Source organism: Podarcis gaigeae (assembly GCF_964106915.1).
Source record: "Podarcis gaigeae genome assembly, chromosome: 12".
NCBI classification, from domain to species: Eukaryota; Metazoa; Chordata; class Lepidosauria; order Squamata; family Lacertidae; genus Podarcis; species Podarcis gaigeae.
Window position 1 is genome coordinate 2,502,930 of NC_139688.1, and position 20,806 is coordinate 2,523,735.

General features: G+C 45.5%; 3 protein-coding genes and 2 long non-coding RNA genes across 13 annotated transcripts in view; 2 read left to right on the plus strand and 3 right to left on the minus strand.

The window, feature by feature from the left end:
- LOC310827680 (uncharacterized protein) overlaps positions 1-20,806 on the minus strand; it is a 919,426-nt gene that overhangs the window by 832,864 nt on the left and 65,756 nt on the right. The gene's annotated exons all lie outside the window — the stretch shown is intronic.
- The window catches only part of LOC310827821 (erythroblast NAD(P)(+)--arginine ADP-ribosyltransferase-like), an 840,324-nt gene that overhangs the window by 671,602 nt on the left and 147,916 nt on the right, over positions 1-20,806 (minus strand). The gene's annotated exons all lie outside the window — the stretch shown is intronic.
- KRBA1 (KRAB-A domain containing 1) overlaps positions 1-20,806 on the minus strand; it is a 57,325-nt gene that overhangs the window by 13,468 nt on the left and 23,051 nt on the right. For 6 of the 9 annotated variants that reach the window (XM_083703933.1, XM_083703937.1, XM_083703932.1 and 3 more), the window contains 9 exons: positions 19,935-20,078; positions 18,806-18,982; positions 16,744-16,950; positions 14,931-15,104; positions 12,494-12,622; positions 10,305-10,460; positions 6,053-6,226; positions 5,208-5,366; positions 4,499-4,648 (listed from right to left, as the gene is read on the minus strand). In XM_083703933.1, coding sequence (XP_083560059.1) covers positions 4,499-4,648; positions 5,208-5,366; positions 6,053-6,226; positions 10,305-10,460; positions 12,494-12,622; positions 14,931-15,104; positions 16,744-16,950; positions 18,806-18,982; positions 19,935-20,078 — 1,470 coding nt within the window. The remainder of the gene's footprint in view (positions 1-4,498; positions 4,649-5,207; positions 5,367-6,052; positions 6,227-10,304; positions 10,461-12,493; positions 12,623-14,930; positions 15,105-16,743; positions 16,951-18,805; positions 18,983-19,934; positions 20,079-20,806) is intronic. The other 3 variants (XM_083703931.1, XM_083703930.1, XM_083703934.1) reach the window with 3 other exon arrangements.
- LOC310827897 lies at positions 139-6,718 on the plus strand. The gene is made up of 3 exons (XR_014556537.1): positions 139-706; positions 4,467-4,675; positions 6,297-6,718. It is a non-coding gene; the product is annotated as an uncharacterized lncRNA (long non-coding RNA).
- LOC310827901 lies at positions 7,755-9,419 on the plus strand. The gene is made up of 2 exons (XR_014556541.1): positions 7,755-7,865; positions 8,794-9,419. It is a non-coding gene; the product is annotated as an uncharacterized lncRNA (long non-coding RNA).

Genomic DNA, 20,806 nt, shown 5'->3' on the forward strand with positions numbered 1-20,806 from the left:
TTAAACATTTTTTTTCAATTCATTATTGATTATTTCCCAATACTCTTTTATCCTTTTACAGATCCACCAGCTCAGTATTGATTGGCAACCATCAGTCTTTCTCAAACTTGGGTCCCCGGCTGTTTTGGGACTATAACACCGGTCTTGAAAGACCTACATTGGCTCCTGCGATGGAAAAGTTTGACTTTGCTGGGCAGGTTGGGTCCCCAAATGTTTTCTCTAGTTGGGGACAATGTGTTCTGATGTGACCCTTGTGAGGGATATTTGGTAGTCTGCCCAGAGTCTGCCTGTTGATTGGTTAACAGTAGGTGTAAGATAAGGATTGGCTGAGCTCAGCCAATCAGTGTAACAGAGCAGCTATAAAAGATATGCCTGCGTTCAGAGAGTCTGTCTGTGTAGTTAGAGAAAGAAGGATTAGAAATGGCAGTTAGTCAAGAGAATGTACAAGCTGTTAACTCTCTGCATCTGTATATAGTAATCTATGTGTTTATTACTGCTTACAACAATAAACACTGGTTGTAGCTTTCAAGCCTCCTGACAGTTGTAACAAACTACTCCTTTAAGTTTGTATTGTGTAGGGGCAGCCCGCCTTTCGGGGTTGTCGTTCTGAGCCCCAACTTTCTCTCTGGGTTCCCAATCATTACTTTTCTTGAAGGGACTGGGTATTACTGCTCCCCCTAAGTCTCCTTCGATTTCATCTACCAAGGTAGAGACTTCAGTTACTGTTTTCCATTTTTCATCTTTAAGGAGCCAGCGTGAATGTGCAGGAAGCTGTCTATAAAATCACTCAAAACTGATCAGCTGTTTAAGCTTATCAACGGTTTTAATTTTACTTCCTTCCACCCATCTGTCCAGAGCTTTATCAATACGGCCACCCAGTTGGGCCTAAGTCTCTCCTGGTTTTCTCTTCATGTACCGAAAGGCTTTTCGGCTTTGTTCGGCTTTGCAGCCAGCCCAAAGGGCATTTTCACTCTTTCTTTAAATATGAGGTCATCAGAGGTTTCATCTTCTCTTAAATCTGAATATATTTCACTCAAAGTTCCACATATCTGCGGGCTTAAATACAGCATCCAGTTTTCCTCAGGAATATTTAAGTCTTTACAGTGAGTGTTCAAAACTAAACAGGAATTCCTGTACATCATCACCTTTGACATACTTTGGAAATCTCTTTATATTCGCTGAGGTAAAATCTCCACCCCCCAACTCTGGTTGCAGCAGTTCTGCTCTCAGCTTGATTTCCTCCATTTTTAAAAGAAACATGTCTTTTTCATGGGCCATCTTGGCCTCCCTTTCTCCGTATTCTTGGGCTAATCTGGCATCTCTTTCTTTTTTCTCCTCATAAACTAATCTGCTCTCTCTCTCTCTCTCTCTCTGCCATATCTCCACCAGCCTGTATCTGTCCTAAGTGAATGCTTCAACTTTATGAATGCTTCAACTTTATGTTTTTCTTTCTCTGCTTCAGCTTTAGCCAATTCTAATCTTATCCTCATTTCTAATTCAGTAATAAGATTCTCCTCAGATGCAAGAACAGAAAAATTCACACAGGATTATTACTGGTGTTTATCGGCTTAAGGGGACTATCAGAAGAGATCATAAAGAAAAAAGAGAAAATATATGAACAAGATGTGATGTGGAAACAGCAAGATAAGACTGGATAGAATTATGAACTTTGTTTGGACTGATTTGGACATTAACGCAGTAGCAAGAAGATGATCAGAATCCCCCTTCGGATCTTGAAATATGGGTCCCCTCAACAAAATTTAAAATTCAGCTTTGTAATTCGGAATTTATGTAATGTGATTTGATTTGATTTGATTGGCCAGTTAATAAAAATTATTATTTTTTTTTAAAAAAAAAAGATTCTCCTCTCTCTGTACTGGGTCATCCCAACTCTCTTTGGCTTGGCGTTTGCTGGTCATTTTCTGACAGAATTTTATTCTCCTTTAAAAAAATATCCTCAATACTTTATGAAGCTGGTTGTTCTGTATCTGTGGGCACGTTTCTGTGTGAGTTTTAACTTCGTATTACGGCACTGCCGCCAATTAATATGCGACAGGGCAACAGCAATTCCCCCCTGTCGCCATTGGGCCTACCCTCACTTAAATATAGTGCACCCACAATTCCACAAATTTCCACAAACTACCCCAGATTATTTTGTGGGGGACTTGTGTGAGGGCAAACTCAATAATTTGGAGTCTCAGGCAGGATTTGATCAAATAAACAACAAAGGTTTTATTTAACAAAGGTAGTTTTTATAACCCACATGGGTAAAACATGGGTAAAGGATACTTCAGATTATGATGTTATTTCATTCAGTTCTTTCTCAGTTGTTGCACTGCTGGTGCCGCTTAAAATTTTGGGCTTTTAAACCAGGCGGCACTTCCTGTCAGTTACACACTCATTTGTGGTAAAACTTAGTCATTAGGCGTCTCAGGCAGGATTTGTTCAAAGAAACAAGAAGTTTACAATACAGGTGGATAAAACTTAGGATACTTGTTTGCAAAGCTATTTCACTTCAAGTTTTTTTTCAGTTGTTTCACACTTAATACTTTGGTTCTGAACAAGGGGGTACTTTCTGTCAGTTGCACCCCCCTTAGACAGCCCTACTCCTGAGGTACTCCAAGTAAGAGACCCAAGGGATCCGTGGTTTGGGGAGTCTTCTCTTTTCGTAGAAGAATCTCTCCCCTCCTGACCAGAATGAGACCTAAATAGACTGTATTCTCACAGCTTCTACTTCTCCTGTCTCGGCCTCAGACTCTTACAGTGGTGCCTCGCAAGACGAAAAGAGTCCGTTCCGCGATTCTCTTCGTCTAGCGGTTTTTTCGTCTTGCGAAGCAAGCCCATTGACGGCTTAGCGGATTAGCGCTATTAGCGGATAAGCAGATAAGCGGCTTAGAAAAAGGGGGGGGGGACCGCAGGAACTCGCAAGACATTTTCGTCTTGCGAAGCAAGCCCATAGGGAAATTTGTTTTGCGAAGCACCTCCAAAACGGAAAACGCTTTCGTCTAGCGGGTTTTCCGTCTTGCGAGGCGTTCATCTTGCGGGGCACCACTGTACTTAATTCCTGGCCTATTACTCTCACAGGACACCACACATTGTCCTTCACCCTAAGCTCAGAGACTCCTTTCTCTAGCTTGGGATATTTTCCTCAGATTGGATGCTCTCTCTCCTCTCATTCCCTATCTCCCAACCTACACCAAACCAAAGTACTCCTACTAAACCAGGGACTTAATCCAGTCCGCTGGTCGGTTTAATTATTTTTAATTATTTCCTGGGGTAAAATCAACAACTTCAACAACTTTGGGGTAAAATCACAAAAAAAGCTCAACAACTTCAATCCTTTGGTTGGCCCCTACGGCCCTTCACTTCATCAAATCCGGCCCTCTTTGAAAAAAGTTTGGACATCACTGTACTAAACCTAAGGCCCAGGGGCCGGATCCGGCCCAATCGCCCTCTCAACCTGGCCCATGGACGGTCCTGGAATCAGCGTGTTTTTACACGAATAGACTGTGTCCTTTTATTTAAAATGCATCTCTCGGTTATTTGTAGGGCATAGCGATTCGTTCATTTTTTTTCTTTCCAAAATATAGTCCAGCCCCTCACAAGGTCTGACGGACAGTCGACCGGCCCCCTGCTGAAAAGGTTTGCTGACCCCTGCCCTAAAACATCTTGTGGTTCCTCCTCTGGTATTTAAATGTGCCCATCGATGGCTACTGAACAAAATGGCTACATCCTGCCTCTGAAAATCAGTGGCTGAGAATCATAAGCAGGAACAGAACAAGAGACTGGGTGCTGGATCAGACCAGTGGCCCATCTAGTCCAGGATCCTGTCCTCAGGTGAGCGACCAGATGCTGGACCACATGGAAGACTGACCGGATCCAGCAGGCCAGGCTCTTATTCTGAACAAATCTGGAGAGATTAGGGTGGGTGATGGATAGAGGACCGTGTCATGAAAGGGAGTGTCATTAAGGGTGAAACTTAATTCTTGCAAATTTCTTCGGTGAGGGACCTTTAAAATATGTTTTTGGGTGTGAGGAATTCAAATCTGCTATTATTTCTGGGATTAGATGACATTTAGCTTGGTAAATTTACATTGGATGGAGAAGCACATAAACTGCTTTTGGAAAACCAAAAAAATTTAGATTTACCTTCTGAGAATGCAAATAATAATAATAACAATAACAATACTGCTGTAATTACTTGGCAATCATTTTAATATCTTCTATGCAATTTTACACACATTTTACTCACCAAGCAAAACTAAATTATACTAAAATGAATTCCCACACCCTAACGTCACACGAGTAAATTAATTTGGAATACGCAGAAAATACAAAAAGTAAAGGAGGGGGAAGGAAGTCAAGTTTTGAAATGTTAAAATGATTGTAAAATGATTGAAACATACAAAACTAAAGATAATAAAATATTATTTTTTTAACGTCACATTCCCCAATGTTCTCCCCAGCCCCGCAGTTTCCTCCCTGCTCCTTTCCTTACCTCTGTCCCACAGCCTCCGCAAAGACGCCTCCGTCCTCCTCTGCTTCTGGGCAGAGAAGTCGCTTCCCGTAGGAATGGCGTTTGGACAAGGAACCCCACCCAGCGGGATCTCTTTCAAGCACTTCTCCAGGCCTTGAAGGGGTGGGATCCCTGAAGGAAGAGAAGGGCGAGTAGCAAGTGAAAACCAGGCAAAATCTGTTATATACAGTGGTGCCTCGCAAGACGAAAAGAATCCGTTCTGCGAAGCAACCCTATTAGCGGCTTAGCGCTATTAGCGGCTTAGCGGATCAGCTGATAAGCGGCTTAGCAGCTTAGCGGATCAGATGATAAGCAGCTTAGCGGATCAGCTGATAAGCGGCTTAGCGGCTTACAAAAAGGGGGGGAAAGGGGAAAAAAACCCGCAGGAACTCGCAAGACATTTTCGTCTTGTGAAGCAAGCCCATAGGAAATTCGTTTTGCGAAGCACCTCCAAAATGGAAAACCCTTTCGTCTAGTGGGTTTTCCGTCTTGCAAGGCATTCGTCTTGCGGGGCACCACTGTACACAAAATCATAGAATGGCAGAGTTGGAAGGGGTACCCCAGGGGCCATCTAGCCCAACCCGCTGCAACGCAGGAATCACGATGGGAAAAAAGACCCGGCAAGCTGTATATGGAATGGTGCAAAATCATTTATGGGTGGGGATGACTGAGGAGCTGAGCCTCGTCTTACCTGCCTCCTTCGCGGGACTCTCTCCCGCACCCAATTTCCCTTGTCCGTCGGAAGAGCTGCTGGCCACAGAGCGGAAGAAGTGGCCGCTTGGGGCACCAGGGAGCTCCTTTGAGTAGCCCTCCAGCACCATTTGCAAGGGGGTGCCGTTTCGGCTGAGACCTATGGTGACAGAGGAAGAAAAGAGGCATTCTTCTGGGTTTGCTCACTAGCTCCCAATAACCTGCTCTCTCAACTTCGCTGCACTTGAGTTGCAAAAGGAGAGCAGACAGCAACCTTTTATTTCTGGGATTGCAGATCAGGTCTAAGTGGGCTACAGATGCGAAACAGAACCGTTTTTTCAGCAGGGGCATCGGGCACATTTAGAAAAAGAAGAAAATCTTGATTCTTTTGGTTTTATGACTTATCTTTTATTCTTTGTGTGGCTTATTTAAAATACGCCGGTAATAATTTGTCATATTGTGAATCTCTCCATGCATAATCGGTGCATAGTTGAGCTGTGGAACTCCCTCACACTGGAGGCAGGGATCGGCCACCAACCTCAATGGCTTTAAAGGGGGATTGGACAAATTCGCGGAGGAGGAGAGGGCTATGGAGGGCTCCCAGCCACAATGGCTACTGCTCAACCTCCGGAGAGAGCAATGCTTCTGAATACCAGCTGCTGGAAACCAAAGGAAGGGGGGAGTTGCTCTTTTGCTCAGATCCCGCTTGCGGATTTGCCACTGGCATCTGGTCGGATACTGTATGCCCAGCCCTCTTTTAAAGCTATCCAGGTCGGTGGCCATCTCTGCCTCCTGTGGCAGGGAGTTCCACAGTTTAACTCTGCGCTGTTCCTTTTACCGCCTCACCTTCCTCCTTCCGGGTCCACCTCCCTGGCTCCGGGGTCCACCTGTGCAGCCTGTCTGGGGAGCTGCTGATGGAGGAGCTGACGGCCGGCGACCACGGCTGGCTGGGGGTGTTTTGGGGCAGCTCCCTCAGGCACCGCTCCAGGCCTTGCAAGGGGGTGCTGTTCCGGCTGGGTCCTACCGAGAAAGGGCATGCAAAGCTGTCGGCTACACAACTGTACCATGCTGCTATTAATTTATCATCTAGGTACCAACTTTCATTCCAAGAAGAAATACCAAAACAGTCAAGGAATCATGGAATCACGGAGTTGGAAGGGATCATAGAGTCATCTAGACCAACCCCATGCAAGGCAGAGATAGTATCTTAAGAAAGGACAACAACAAAATGACACTCAAACCGATTGCAGAAACACAGCTACATGGAATAAAAAATTACAGTAAAACAACAGGTTTGAAACATGCATAATTAAAATATACAATGTACAAGTACATTAAAACAGTGTAACAATTAAAACAGATTAGCGGTTCCCTAAAACATCAAAAATTATTATTGTTTCTGAAGGCAGCCCCGTATAGGGAAGTTTTTAATGTTTGATGTTCTATTATTGGGGGGGGGGGGTTGTTAATGGGTTGCTGTTTTTATTGATTATATATGTTGTGATCTTTTCTGTGAACTGCCCTGAGACTTCCGGGTATAGGGCAGTATATAAACTCAAATAATAATAATAATAATAATAATAATAATAATAATAATGTTTTTTCTATCTGTTGGAAGCCAAACAGAGTGGTTGGGGCAATCCAGTCAAATGGGAAAACAATGCAGGGCTACCTTCAGCTGTCTTATAATAGTCATATAGTTGTTTACCCTGGGGTGGGCAGGATTGCCTAGGGGGTATTGGGGCACTGGATATGTAAATGACTATCGGATTATAAAAAGCTGGCATTGCTGGATCAAGTGCACTTAATTTTGCTGAATTAAAGAAACTAAACTGTTTTAACTGGATTCTGAATAAATGTGCAATTCATCCCATTTCTATGTATTATTGTCGCCCTTAGCGGGGGTCATGCAAGCCACTGTTCTGAACAACGCTTTTTTTGTAGGGCAGGGAAGCTGGGGATGAGCTGATGGAACCAAGGAGAAAGCCCCGCCCCAAAAAAGTTTGGGAACCACTGAAATAGAACAACGATCAAAGAAAGAGAGTCGACATGAGGGGAATGCTTGAGTCTTCAGAGGCCAACGGAATGCCAAAACTGATGGGGCTCCCAACGTTTCAGCAGCGAAGGTATTCTTCGACATTTCAGACTGGAGGTTTCCATCCAGACTCCAACCCTGATGCTCGCCACTCACCTTCCTCCCTCCTCATCCACCTCCCTGCCTCCGGGGTCCACCGGTGGAGCCTGTCTGGGGAGCTGCTGACGGCTGGCGAAGAGGGCTGGCTGGGCGAGCTCAGGGGGAGCTCCTTCAGACACCTTTCGAGCCCCTGCAGAGGGGTGCCGTTCCGACTGAGCCCTGCGGAAACGAGAGGAAGCAAAGCTGGCTCAGGACAGAGATCAAATATTCTGCCCAAGGGAAATGATGGCGTTGTTGGTGGGTGATCTGGCCACGACCACAACTGCCCAGCCTCAGCGGCTCCCGGCAACATCACTCAGCTGAGTCTCACCTTCCTCCTTCCTCGCCCACTTCCCGGTCACGGGAGTCTGCCGGGGGAGCCTGTCTGGGGAGCTGCCGATGGAGGAGCTGACGGTCGGCGAACAGGGCTGGCTGTGGGCGCCAGTGGGGACCTCCTTCAGACACCTCTCCAGGCCTTGCAAGGGGGTCCTGAGTCCTGAGGGTGGGGAAGGAGGGAGAGAACAGTAAGCCAGCTCCTAAACTAGAAGGCCTGAAGCTCAGTAAGAACATCAAAAGAGTCTGCTGGACCAGGCCAGTGGCCTGTCTAGTCTGGCACCCTCTTCTTACAGTGGTCAACCAGATGGTTATTATTTATTCAATTCAGCCTTTCACCCATAGATCTCAGGGCAGGCTCACGACATAAAATTATAATATAAGAAGCACAAAATTTTCTGAAGAATTTTAAGAACAAAACCAAACGGATGCCTGCAGGAAATCTGCAAGTAGGATTCGAACACAAGAGCAACACTCTCCTCTCCTATGGTTTTTGCTACCGGTATTTGGAAGCATTGTCCAACCGTGGCCACAGAGAATGGCCACTCCGGCTAGTAGCCACTGAGAGCCCTCTCCTCCTCCATGAATTGGTCTAATCCTCTTTGGAAGCCATCCGAGCTGGTGGCAGTCACTGCCTCCTGTGGCAGGGAGTTCCACACTTTAACTCTGCTTCTTTCACCCGTCCCGAATCTTCCAACATTTGTTCCACGGGACGTCCACAAGTTCTATTGTTTATGAGAGAGGAAGAAAACACTTCTCTGTCTGCTGTTCTCCAGGCTGTGCCTAATTTTATAAACTTCCATTGTGTTTCCTCTCCCTTGCCTTTCTGCTAAACTAAAAAGTCCAAATGCTGCACCCTTTCTTTTTGCCACCCCTTTTCTGAAACTTCCCCTTTCTATATCCTTTCTGAGCAGACACACACAGGTTTTTCAAATGTGGTTGCACCATAGATTTAGATATCGGCCGCTCTATTTTCAATCCCTTTCCTAACGATCCACAGAGTGGAATCTGCCTTTTTTTCACGGCTGCCAGTTAGGAGAGGCTAAGGAAACGCCAAGGAGGGAATGGCGAACCGATGGAGCAAGCCGCCCCCTGACCTTCTCGTGACGCCTTGGATTTCCGCCATTCTGTGTCTGAACCCCGGTGGCTGCTGGCGCACACCGGAGACAGGCGAGGGTGTTTGGCAGGCGATTCACCAAGGAAGGTCTCCGGCCCTCGAGGGAGAAAACTCTCTGGAAGAGGGTCTGTTGGAATGAAAACAGGAGGCCATCAGTCTCTGTTCGGGCGACCATCACTGATCCTCACCGAATGAGTGGGGGTGCCTTTCCCCAACCTGGCGGCCTCTACAAGTTCTGGACTACAAATCCCATCAGCCACAGCACCATATTAGTAAATATACTATTGGTTTATGAAGACCTTAATAACTTGGGACCAGCTTGCCTACAAGATCCCTTTACCTCATAAACACCCACTCAGCAGCTTCCATTGGAGGAACTGGCAGTTACAGGCGCTCCTGAAAGAAAGATGGCACGAGTTCTAATATGTTTTTAGCCTCCTGTTATTTAACTTTCCGAAAATCTGAAATTACTCGTCAATTTGGGTCAGGGATCATTTTTTCTTTTTCTTCTGTAAACCACTTCAAGATGGTTGGTTTTCTTGCAGCCGAGGGGTGTACAACCTTTACAAAATAACTAAAAATAAAGGTGACTGTGTTGGTTGGGGGCTGATGGGGGTTGTAGTTCCCCTGGCAACTCCAGACCGCAAAGAGAGAGCGCAAACCAATTCCCGCCTCCTTACCACAGAGGGCAAGCGATGGAGGGGTGTTGCTCTGGGGAGCTGCCTTGCTCTGCCCTCTCTGCTGCGGCCGCATCGCTGCGTGGTTCTGCAGGGAAGAAGAAAACAGAGTCAATCTGGTGCTTTTAAAAAATGGGTCCCAGGTCCATTTCTAAGGCTTGAGGGGCTCCCTGCCTCTCTCACCCTCGCCCACCACCCAGAGGGCGTACCTAATCTTCCTCTCTTTCCTCCTTTCCTTCGCTCTTTTCCTCCTCCCTCCTCTTTTTCCAGCCACAGCTTGGGAGACCTGAGGCCTTGGGTCAGGGATGTCCTTCAGGCAGTTCAGGAGCCCATGGAGAGGACTGGTCACTGGGCTCCAGGCTGCGTTGGAAACGAGGGACGAATTGCAGGATTGGAGAGTCGGAAGGGACCCCCAGGGGTCATCTATCCCAACCCCCTGCAATGCTCCCCACGCAGCAGAGCCAGGAGTCCCCGTCCCCCAATGGGAAGTAACAGGGTACCCGGAGGCCCTTCCCATTGCCCCACATCCTGGGAAGAATCTGGCATGGGGAGCTGCAGATCCGACACACCCACCTTTAACCCACCTGCTCCAGGTAACTGGGGAGCGAGCCCCCCAGGCAGGCCAGGAGCAGCCCCCTTGATGGAACACAGGACCTGGCTAAGTGTGGACAACTGTAGATCTCTTCTGCCTTCTCCAGTCGCTGCATGTGCGTCATTCCTCTCTTCAAATTCCCTCCCGCCCCATGTTTTCTGAACCAACCAGTCCCTCCGCCCCACCCTGTCTGGACTCTGCCTCACCCTCCGAATATGGGACCCACATCCCCAGGTCCACCCCTGTCTCTGGGCTGCTTTGAGAGAGGGATCCTTCGGGGAGGCCAGGTGTCAGGTCTCGCTCCTCCTCGGGGACTTCCTTCAGGTCTTGCACAAGGTCCTCAGATGGTTCTTCCATTTTAACTGTTGCAAAGAAGCAGGGGGGGGCAAGGTCAAAGTGGAGCCAGCCCTCATCTCCCCCCACCTCCCACCCTGCCGGAGAATTCCCAGTACTCCAAGGAAAACCATATACAAATTAATTCCTTTGGGAGGAACATATCCAAACATACATTCACACTCCTGAAGGCCCTTTGAGAAGGGCCATAGCTCAGTGGCAGAATATCTGCTTTGACAGGGTTAAGCTTGGTGGATCAGGGGAATGCTCTGGATGTAGTGTATCTTGAGTTCAGTAAGGCTTTTGACAAAGTCCCTCATGATATGCTCATGAGGAAGCTGGAAAAATGTGTAGGAACATTTATATAATTTAGCAGAGTTTAAACGATCCCGTTTGAGTTTATGCAGCGACAAACGGGTTGCTAACTCGTTTGAGTCCCATCAATAATGATACCTTCCTGGTTGATAATCCCTTTCTGTCCCTCTTAAAGAAAACACACATGAATCTGAATCATATTAACATAAACTACTTTACATTCAGATTCATTCAGGTTTAGAGTTGTCCCTGAAGACAGGCTTAGGTTACATAACAGATAAACTGTATAGTAGATAGTAGTGAGTCATGAGAAGACTCTGAGCAATTACCAGTTAACACTCCTTGCAGCAACTGACCAACCAACAAAACTGCCTGCCACATAGAAGCAGTTAGTCCTCTCAGAATGTTGAACTTGACTGACAGCTGTATATCCCACAAAATGTGGGCTGAACTGATTCACCTCGACTGTTAGGTGGATATGTAGCTGGTTGACTGACGAAACCCAGAGTACTCATTAATGGTTCCTCGTCATCCTGGAAAAAAGTGACAAGTGGGGTGCCGAAGGGTTCTGTCCTGGGCAAGTTCTTGCTTAATGTCTTTATAAATGACTTGGATGAAGGAATTGAGGGGATGCTCGTCATATTTGCAGATGACACCAAACTGGGAGGGGTAGCTAATGCCACAGAAGACAGAATCAGAATTCAATATGACCTTAACAGATTGGAGAACTGGGCGCAAGCTAACAAAATGAGTTTCATTTTGGGACAAATGTAAGGTTCTGCACTTAGGCAGGAAGAACCAGATGCACAAATATAGGATGGGGGACACCTGGAAAAGGATCTCGGGGCCTTGGTGGATCGCAAGCTTGACATGAATCAACTGTGTGATGCAGTAGCAGCACACACAAAAAAAAAAGAGCTAAGGTTATTCTAGGCTGCATCAAGAGAGGTCTAGTGCCCCGATCCAAGGAAGTCATAGTTCCTCTCTGTTCTGCCTTGGCCAGACCACACCTGGAGTCATATGTCCAGTTCTGGGCACCACAATTTGAGAAGGATGTTGACAAGCTGGAAGGCGCGCAGAGGAGGGAAACCAAGATGGTCAAGGGTCTGGAAAACGAGCCTGATGAGGAACGGCTGAAGGAGCTGGGGACGTTTAGCCTAGAGGAGACTGAGATGTGATACATTAGCCACCTTCAAATATCTGAAAGACTGTCGCATGGAAGATGGAGCAAGCTTGTTTTCTGCTGCTCCGGAGGGGGCGGTCACCCCGACCAATGAATTCAAATGAGAAGGGGATTCTGGAAGACACCAGAAAGAGCTTTATGACAGCGAGAACTGTTTGACAGTGGAAGGGGCTCCTTCAGAAATTGGTGGACTCTCTTTCTGCAGAGGTTTTGAAAACAGAGGCTGGATGGCCATCTGTCATGGATGCTTCAGATGAGATTCCTGCATTGCAGGGGGTTCAACTATAGGACCCTTAGAGTCCCCTTCAAACTCTGCAGGTCTATCATTCTATAATTAGGCATACGGCTGCTTCCTACTGGAGAAATACTCTTCCTCTGAGCTATGACCTTCTTCCTAATTTCATCGGACACAACACATCTGTTATCAATAGTTGGTGGATCGTATCCAAAGTCTTCTGAATGGCTCAAATGGCCAGAAGGCGCTAGATAAAGACAACCCCCTCACCTTTGAAAAAAAAAAAACCCCACCCCCCCACCCTGCAAAGTCAGCAAGAGGAGTCTTACTTTTGATGCCCAGGACTCTGGTCTCCTCGGCCGCCCCCTCCTTGTCTGGGGCTCCACACGGACTGAGAGGATGATCAGGTCTGTGTGGGTACTGAAGTGAAGGGCTGCTGCTCCTCGCTTCCACTTTAACTTTTCCCCAAAAAAGGAAAACGCAAAAGCTAAGCCAGAAGCCGGAAACACACCGGGAGAAGAAACAGTCTGCGGTATCAGCAAATCCTCATGGCTGGCAATGGCTCTCACGTGGGTGTGGCAAAAACCGCGTAATAAAGGGCACAAGTGGAAATTTGTTGCCATTTAAAGGTACTGTACAATCGCATCTTGCACGCATCTAACTCTCGCCATTTCAACCTTGAAGGCTGGCTGGTTGAAATTGCACAATTTATTTTTTAAGAAGTGTGCATGCACACAAAAGCTTATACCAAGAACAAACTTAGTTGGTCTCTAAGGTGCTACTGGACAATTTTTATTTATTTTTTGTATGTATTTCGTATGCTTTTCAGGTTTATACATTTCACTAATTTTACAATATTTTAACATTTAAGGACTTCACTTCCCCCTCTTTCTGCAGTTCCTTGAATTCATTTTTAATATCTTCTGCATATCCAAATTAACTTAATTTGCTCATTTATTCATCTTCTTTAAACATATACTCTCATGAAACTGCTGATTATTTCAATAGTCCTGCCAATGTTTTTATCTGTTTATAATTTATCTGCAAATATTCAATAAAACATTTCCATTCTTTCATTTTAAAAATTGTTATCTCGATTTCTTATTCTTCCAGTAAGTTTCGCCATTTCTGCACACTCCACTAGTTTTTGTAGCCATTCTTCCTTTGCTGGGACTTCTGCTTCTTTCCACTATGGGGTAAGTAACATTCTTGCCGCTGTAGTAACATACATAATAAATTTCTAAACCGTTTAGGTAGTTCTGTCCCTATAATTCCCTCTAACACGTGCAATTGCAACCTTGAAGGCTGAAATTGAATGCATTGAGGTGGAGGAAGATTGGAAGAAATTTAAAGACTATTTACAGAAACATTGTAAAATTAATAACTGTTAGAAGGATGTTGGAATAATATTATATGATTTTAGCAGGAATTATATAAAGGATTTGGGAATAACTGACTGTTAATTGGTGAAAGGAGGAAAAGTAAAGTTACATCATATTAAGATAATTTACAGGACTAAAATTTTAAAGGAGGGAAAGGATTTGCTGAAATGGATATTTGATCTAGAATACAAAAAAGGGAGGTGTGAGGAGGTCAAGGAAATAAGCTAATGAAAGATAAGTAATGAGAAGATTTGCTGTATTTTTCTTTGCGTTTTTGTTTCTGTTTAATGGATTTTATTTTTCTGTTTTTTATAATTTGATGTGTTGTTTTATTTTTGTTTAATGTGGTATTTTTACTTTTTCTCTTTGTAACCTTTAAAATTTTAATAAATATTCTTTTTAAAAGAAAGAAAGAAATTGAATGCATTGAATGCATGCAAGGTTTTCCCACCAGGACAAGAGCTTTTAAGCACCCGGCCTTGCTTACCAGGAGAGACCAGTTCGGGAAGGGTAAGGATGCTCGTGAAGGGGAGGTTCAATGGATGCATGCTTTTCCGTATAGGCAGAACCCATGGAACCAAGCCTCCGCATACAATTTGATCATACTGTACTCCAGAATTGACCCCCTATACCCCACTTAAGGGAAGGGGTGCCCCTAAACCTGTGTGCCAACTTCAAGATTGGCAAACTTCTCTGCCTGAGCATTTCAACTGTTATCACAAACTTAACTGAATTTTTAAAAACCATTACCAAGCTTAAAGTGTTGTCTTTGAGGACAAATGCATGTGCAGATGATGCGAAGTCTTGCACGCATCCACACAGCATTGAAACAGGCTTGGAAAACCTTTTAAATGACAGATTAAGCTCGCATCCACACTTCAAGCCAAGGTGTTCAGATAATTTCTCCATAGTGGCTGCTGCCTGAACTTCAGCGAGGTCTCTCCGCTGGGGGAGTCCCATGGCAAGAGCCCCCTGCTGACCCCCCTACCCCCGTTGAGATCTAGTCTCCTGCCTCTAAGAGACCGGGACACTCTTCTGAGATCTGGGAGAGGCTCAGGGAGTGTGGGCTGCCGGTCACTCGAAAACCTGAAAGCCGCGTCCAAACAGTTTCCCTCTCACCCCCCTCCTTTCCCACTCTTTAGCGCTAAATCGGAGCGGACATCAACCCAGAGAAAACCCAAATTGCTGTTTGCTCTGACTGAGAGCTAAAGAGCAGTTTCCCCGGGGGGAAAGAAGAAGCACGAGTGTGGATAAACCCAGAGTTAACAACATTAGAGCTATGAGCCCATTTAACCTCGTCCCCTTTCACCAGGTGCAGGATTTGGCCACAGGAAACATGTCCTCCACTCAGTGGAGGGATCAGTAAACAAACTCCACAGCTTACCCACTGCAAAGAAGTTCCTGTCCTTTGCCTCTGACCGGCTCCTTCTCCGGCCTCCTTCAGTCTGGCAGGTGGAAACACGACAGGAGGGAGCAACTGAAGGGCTGGATCCTCCTCGTGCAGCAGCGTTTTCCAGGCTAGGGGCAGGCAGCTCCTCATCCATGGCTTCAATTTTAACTTTGCACAGAAATAAGGAATCAGGGCCATCTCAGACTACCAGTACCATCCCCCAACAAACCACCAAGGTGAAATTGGGTGCCTAACACCTCGAGGGTTTGAGACTCATCGGCTACCCAATGGACTCACAGCTGTCCATGGAGGCGCAGCTCAATTCTGTGTCCAGGGCAGCTGTCTACCAGCTCCACCTGGTACGCAGGATGAGACCCTACCTGGGACATGGAAAAGACTTAAGAGCCTCGGACATAAGATTACCAGGTTGATGGACTAGATGGAATGGACGGTAAGGACTGACATAACCCGAGACCAGGAAGAAGAGACATTGGATGAGGATTGGAAGAAAGTTTTTTTTTTTTTAACGTATTTTGGGAATTAGTGTAAAATTAATGAGTATCAGGAAAAATGTTAGAATGTAACTATTTGGCTTTAGTAGAAATGATATAAGGAGCTATGTATAAATAAGTATTAAGTTTTAAGCTTTAAGGTATTTTATGGTAAGATAAGGTTAAAATAAATTAAGGTAAACTGAACGATAGAATATAGTGAAAGATGGAAAGGATTTGTTGAGTTAATTAATAGGTTAGACTGTTAAGATAAATTACCCAATAAGAATTGAGAAAGATGGAAAGAATTTGCTGAAACAAATAATTAAACTAGAATACAGAAATGGAATATTGGAGCTGTGTTTTTTTTATTATTGCTATTGTATTGGTTTTTATGTGGTTTTTTTCTTTTCTTTTTATTGTAATGTATGTTCTGTTAATTTTGTTGTTGTTTTCTTTTCTTCTTTTTTCTGTAATTAAACTTTTTAAAGATGAGACCCGACCTGTCTACAGACTGTCTCGCCAGAGTGGTGCATGCTCTGGTTATCTCCCGCTTGGACTATTGCAATGCACTCTATGTGGGGCTACCTTTGAAGGTGTCCCAGAAATTGCAACTAATCCAGAATGTGGCAGCTAGACTAGACCAACAGGGCAGGTGCCACTACCAAGAAGGCCCTCTGCCTGGTTCCCTGTAACTTGGCTTCTCGCAGGGAGGGAACCACCAGAAGGCCCTCGGAGCTGAACCTCAGTGTCCGGGCAGAACGATGGGGGTGGAGATGCTCCTTCAGGTATACAGGACCAAGGCCATTTAGGGCTTTAAAGGTCAGCACCAACACTTTGAATTGTGCTCGGAAACGTACCGGGAGCCAATGTAGGTCTTTCAGGACCGGTGTTATATGGTCTCGGCGGCCGCTCCCAGTCCCCAGTCTAGCTGCCGCATTCTGGATTAGTTGCAATTTCCGGGTCACCTTCAAAGGTAGCCCCACGTAGAGCGCATTGCAGTAGTCCAAGCAGGAGATAACAAGAGCATGCACCACTCTGGTGAGACAATGAGCAGGCAGGCAAGGTCTCAGCCTGCGTACCAGATGGAGCTGGTAGACAAAATGACTCCCAGGCTGCACACCTGGTCCTTCAGGGGCACAGTTGCCCCATTCAGGACCAGGGAGGCCCCACACCAGCCCGCCCCCTGACTCAATCACAGAAACGACTTTCTGACAGGAAGAGCTCTTCGATGGTGGAACAGGCATCACAGACCACACCCAAATGAACAGATGCGTTCCTTCATCCCAAACCTCCTCCTTCCCGAGTTTACGAACCTTGCGTGAGGCTTGGATGCGAGTGCTTCGAAACGCCTTCTTGGCAGGCTCTCGGATCCAGGGACTTGGGCCGTGCCGTGTCTCTCCCGGAAGAGCAGCTTGATAAAGAGGCACCAACAGATGCACCAAGAGCACCAGGCAATTCTGCTCCTCCTTCCTTCCAGGAATTTAGCAGAGGTTCATGGCCAGGATCTGCAGCAGGTTCTGCTGAAACAAAAGAAATCAAGAATGCATTGCATCAGTGTTTGGCCTGTCCTGCTGGGAGTTTAGGTGTAACTCTTTCCATTAGAATTCAGCCTTTCTCAACCTGTGGGTCCCCAGATGTTGTTGAACTACAACTCCCATCACCCCTAGCTAGCAAGGCCAGAGCTCAGGGATGATGGGAGTTGTGCTCCAACAACATCTGGGGACCCACAGGTTGAGAACCGCTGCATTAGACAGAAAGAAGATAAAGTCCCGACCAGAGAAGGCAGGCAGATCAAGTTGATGGATTATGCTGAAATGGCAAAAAGGACTGGAAGAGTCAGAAATCAGGAAGACCAAAATTTTAATAAGGAATGGGAGAAATTTATGACCTATCTTAAAAGCCAACAGTGAAAATCATTGGTAGGATTAGAATATCACTTGTACTTTCATGGTGTATTTTGGATATGACGGAGATGGAAAAGATTTAGATTATCATAAAAGATGCAGGAGGAAATTATTAATAATAGGACCCACAAAGGGGAGGAGGGAAGTCCTAGAGATTCCTTGGATATTTCTTTGATATGTGACTGTAAACTTTTAATGTGAAAAATGAAATAAATAAATGTATGGGGGGAAAGGAAGTCTGGGTTCAACTCAGCTCGCTGAGAGTGGTTTGCATGGGTTAATGGGGGCGTCATTTTAGGAGGTGAAACTTAATCGTTCTTTGTTTCTTCAGTGAAGGGTCTTAAAAATATGTTTCTGGGTGTGAGGAATTCAAATCTGATATTATTTTTGTGATCGGACGTTTAGCTTGGCAACTCTACATTTGATGAAGAAGCACATTAAGTGCTTTTGGAAAACCAAAGAATTTTAATTGTACCTTCTGGAAATGTCAGGTAATGCTAAATGATTAAAAAATAAATTTATATATATATATATATATATATATATATATATATATATGCTTTCGTAGATTTTCACGGGTACAGGAATGCAGGTTTTGGTGTCCTCGGGTGTCTTCCCGTGTAAAAGTTGGGGTGTCTAGGCGACGTTTCGACGAGGTCTCACTCGTCATCTTCAAAACCAAAACCTGCATATATATATATATATATATATATATATATATATATATATATATATATATTTGTACCCGTGAAAATCTACGAAAGCATATATATATATATATATATATATCCTAGAACTTCCAGTACTTGGCAATCATTTTTAATGATTTCTATGCCATTTTACACACATACCAAGCAAAACGAAATTGTATTGATCTAAACAAAAGATCTGGTGAGTTTCCAAGTCACATTACAACTTTTTAGCACCCCTTGTTTTTGAAAGCTGAAAGCTGAAGAAATTCAACATGCCCTAATGGGTTAATGGAGTGGGGGACCCCCAGCTCTCCTGGAACTTTTTCCACTATGCTGACACCTCTCTTATCTCTTTGAACTTTAGAGGGATAAACCTTAGGTTGCATCCAGCTTTAAGATTCCCTGCAGGGCAGCTGTGGCGTTTGTCCGGAGCCCTGGTCATCTCACGGACTATTGACCCATACACCACTAATCTGCTGCCACCAACGAGGTCCTCCCCGGTAAAATCACTTCAATCTCAGTCAGGTTCTCAATTAATAAAGAAGAGTGTATTTTATTTCAGACACAAACTAACTTTTACGGCATTCCAAACATTGTTGCTCTTTACTTTCTTAGTCTTATTTTCCTCTCTCTATCTCTTCTACCTCCCCTCACTCAAGAACCCACTGCCCTAACTGTCTCTCTGTTTCCAACTGCCTGCCAACTGCTTCTCCAACTGCCTTTCCCAACCAGCCAACCCACTAAAACCAACCAACTATTCACCAACAACTCTAACAAACCTCGGGCTAAACCTCCGGGACCTCCTCTGTTTGGCTCCGCCTCTCCCGCGGCAGGGCGGTCCAGAGGGTCGGTGGGCATGGCTTGAGGAGTGGCCGTCCCGCCCACAGTCCCGTTCTCCCGTCCTCCATCATTTGTACCGTCATCGAGGATGGGGGATCCTCCCGCCGTTGTGTCTGCTGGAATGACAGGAACACAAAAATGCTGGTTTGTTCCAGGATTTGTGCGTTTTCCCTCTCGCTACGACCATGTTAGATCCCCGGCTGTGTTAGGGCCCTAAGACAGGGGTCCTTGTGACATAGGCCTCCGATAACAGCAGCTGAACCCATCCTTTAGTCGCTCCCTGGTGGAGCCGCCATCCCCAGACACCTCGCCCAGGGAGCTGGGCATGTTTAGCCTGGAGAAGAGGAGGTTAAGGGGTGATATGATAGCCATGTTCAAATATATAAAAGGATGTCACATAGAGGAGGGAGAAAGGTTGTTTTCTGCTGCTCCAGAGAAGCGGACACGGAGCAATGGATCCAAACTACAAGAAAGAAGATTCCACCTAAACATTAGGAAGAACTTCCTGACAGTAATAGATGTTCGACAGTGGAATTTGCTGCCAAGGAGTGTGGTGGAGTCTCCTTCTTTGGAGGTCTTTAAGCAGAGGCTGGACAACCATATGTCAGGAGTGCTCTGATGGTGTTTCCTGCTTGGCAGGGGGTTGGACTCGATGGCCCTTGTGGTCTCTTCCAACTCTAGGATTCTATGATTCCTTCCCTGATTTAAATCAAATTGATTTAAATTACAATTTAAATCATGATTTAAATCACTAGTCAGTAAGACTTGATTTAAATCTTTTTTTTCTTTTTTTTTACAGAAAGACTCATTCTTGCTGGTATAATCTTAATATATACAACCAGAGGAAGGTTTCGATTTTGGAATAATAAATTTTACAGTTATATCAAAAATCACTGATTTGATTATACTATTAGATATACATGAGGTTTAATAAGTTAACTGTTTATATTTGGACAACTTTTCTGCTGTACTTCATTGGAACGAGAGAGAGAAAATCATTTCCTTAATAACAATTGAAACAATTTATTTCACTAAAGCAGTAACAAGGCCTTTTCTGCTCATACCAACCTGGGATTTGGGAATCCTGCCCGTCTCCCTCTGTGGCGCTGGCCAGTGCGCCAGGGTGGCTGGGCACGCCCAGGGTGACAGGCTCTGCCATATCTCTCTGCCGGCCAAAAGGGTGCAAGCTCTCCAGCAGAACTTCTCTTTTAACTGCAAGAACAAAGCAAATGGACGGATCAGGACCTTGCGGATCACAAAGGGATCCTTCCCTTGAATGTGACAGGGAGAGCTGACCGCAGGGTCTGATTCTGCCTTGGTCAGACCACACCGGGAGTCCTGTGTCCAGCTCTGGGCACCACAATTTGAGAAGGATGTTGACAAGCTGGAAGGCGCGCAGAGGAGAGAAACCAAGATGGTGAAGGGTCTGGAAACCAAGACTGATGAGGAACGGTCGAAGGAGCTGGGCAGGTTTAGCCTGCAAAAGAGGAGACTGAGAGGAGATATGAGAACCATCTTCAGATATCTCAAGGGCTGTCTCATGGAGGAGGGAGCAAGCTTGTTTTCCTCTACTCTGGATGGTAGGACTCGAACCCATGGCTTCAAGTTACAAGAAAGTTGCAACTATACTATATATATATAAACATATATATGAAAAAACATTGCTCTGGAGTAAGCATATCGGTAGGGACATGGGTGGCACTGTGGGTTAAATCACAGAGCCTAGGACTTGCCGATCAGAAGGTCGGCGGTTCAAATCCCCGCGACAGGGTGAGCTCCCGTTGCTTGGTCCCAGCTCCTGCCAACCTAGCAGTTCAAAAGCACGCCAAAGTGCAAGTAGATAAATAGGTACCGCTCCAGCGGGAAGGTAAACGGCGTTTCGTGCGCTGCTCTGGTTCGCCAGAAGCGGCTTAGTCATGCTGGCCACATGACCTGGAAGC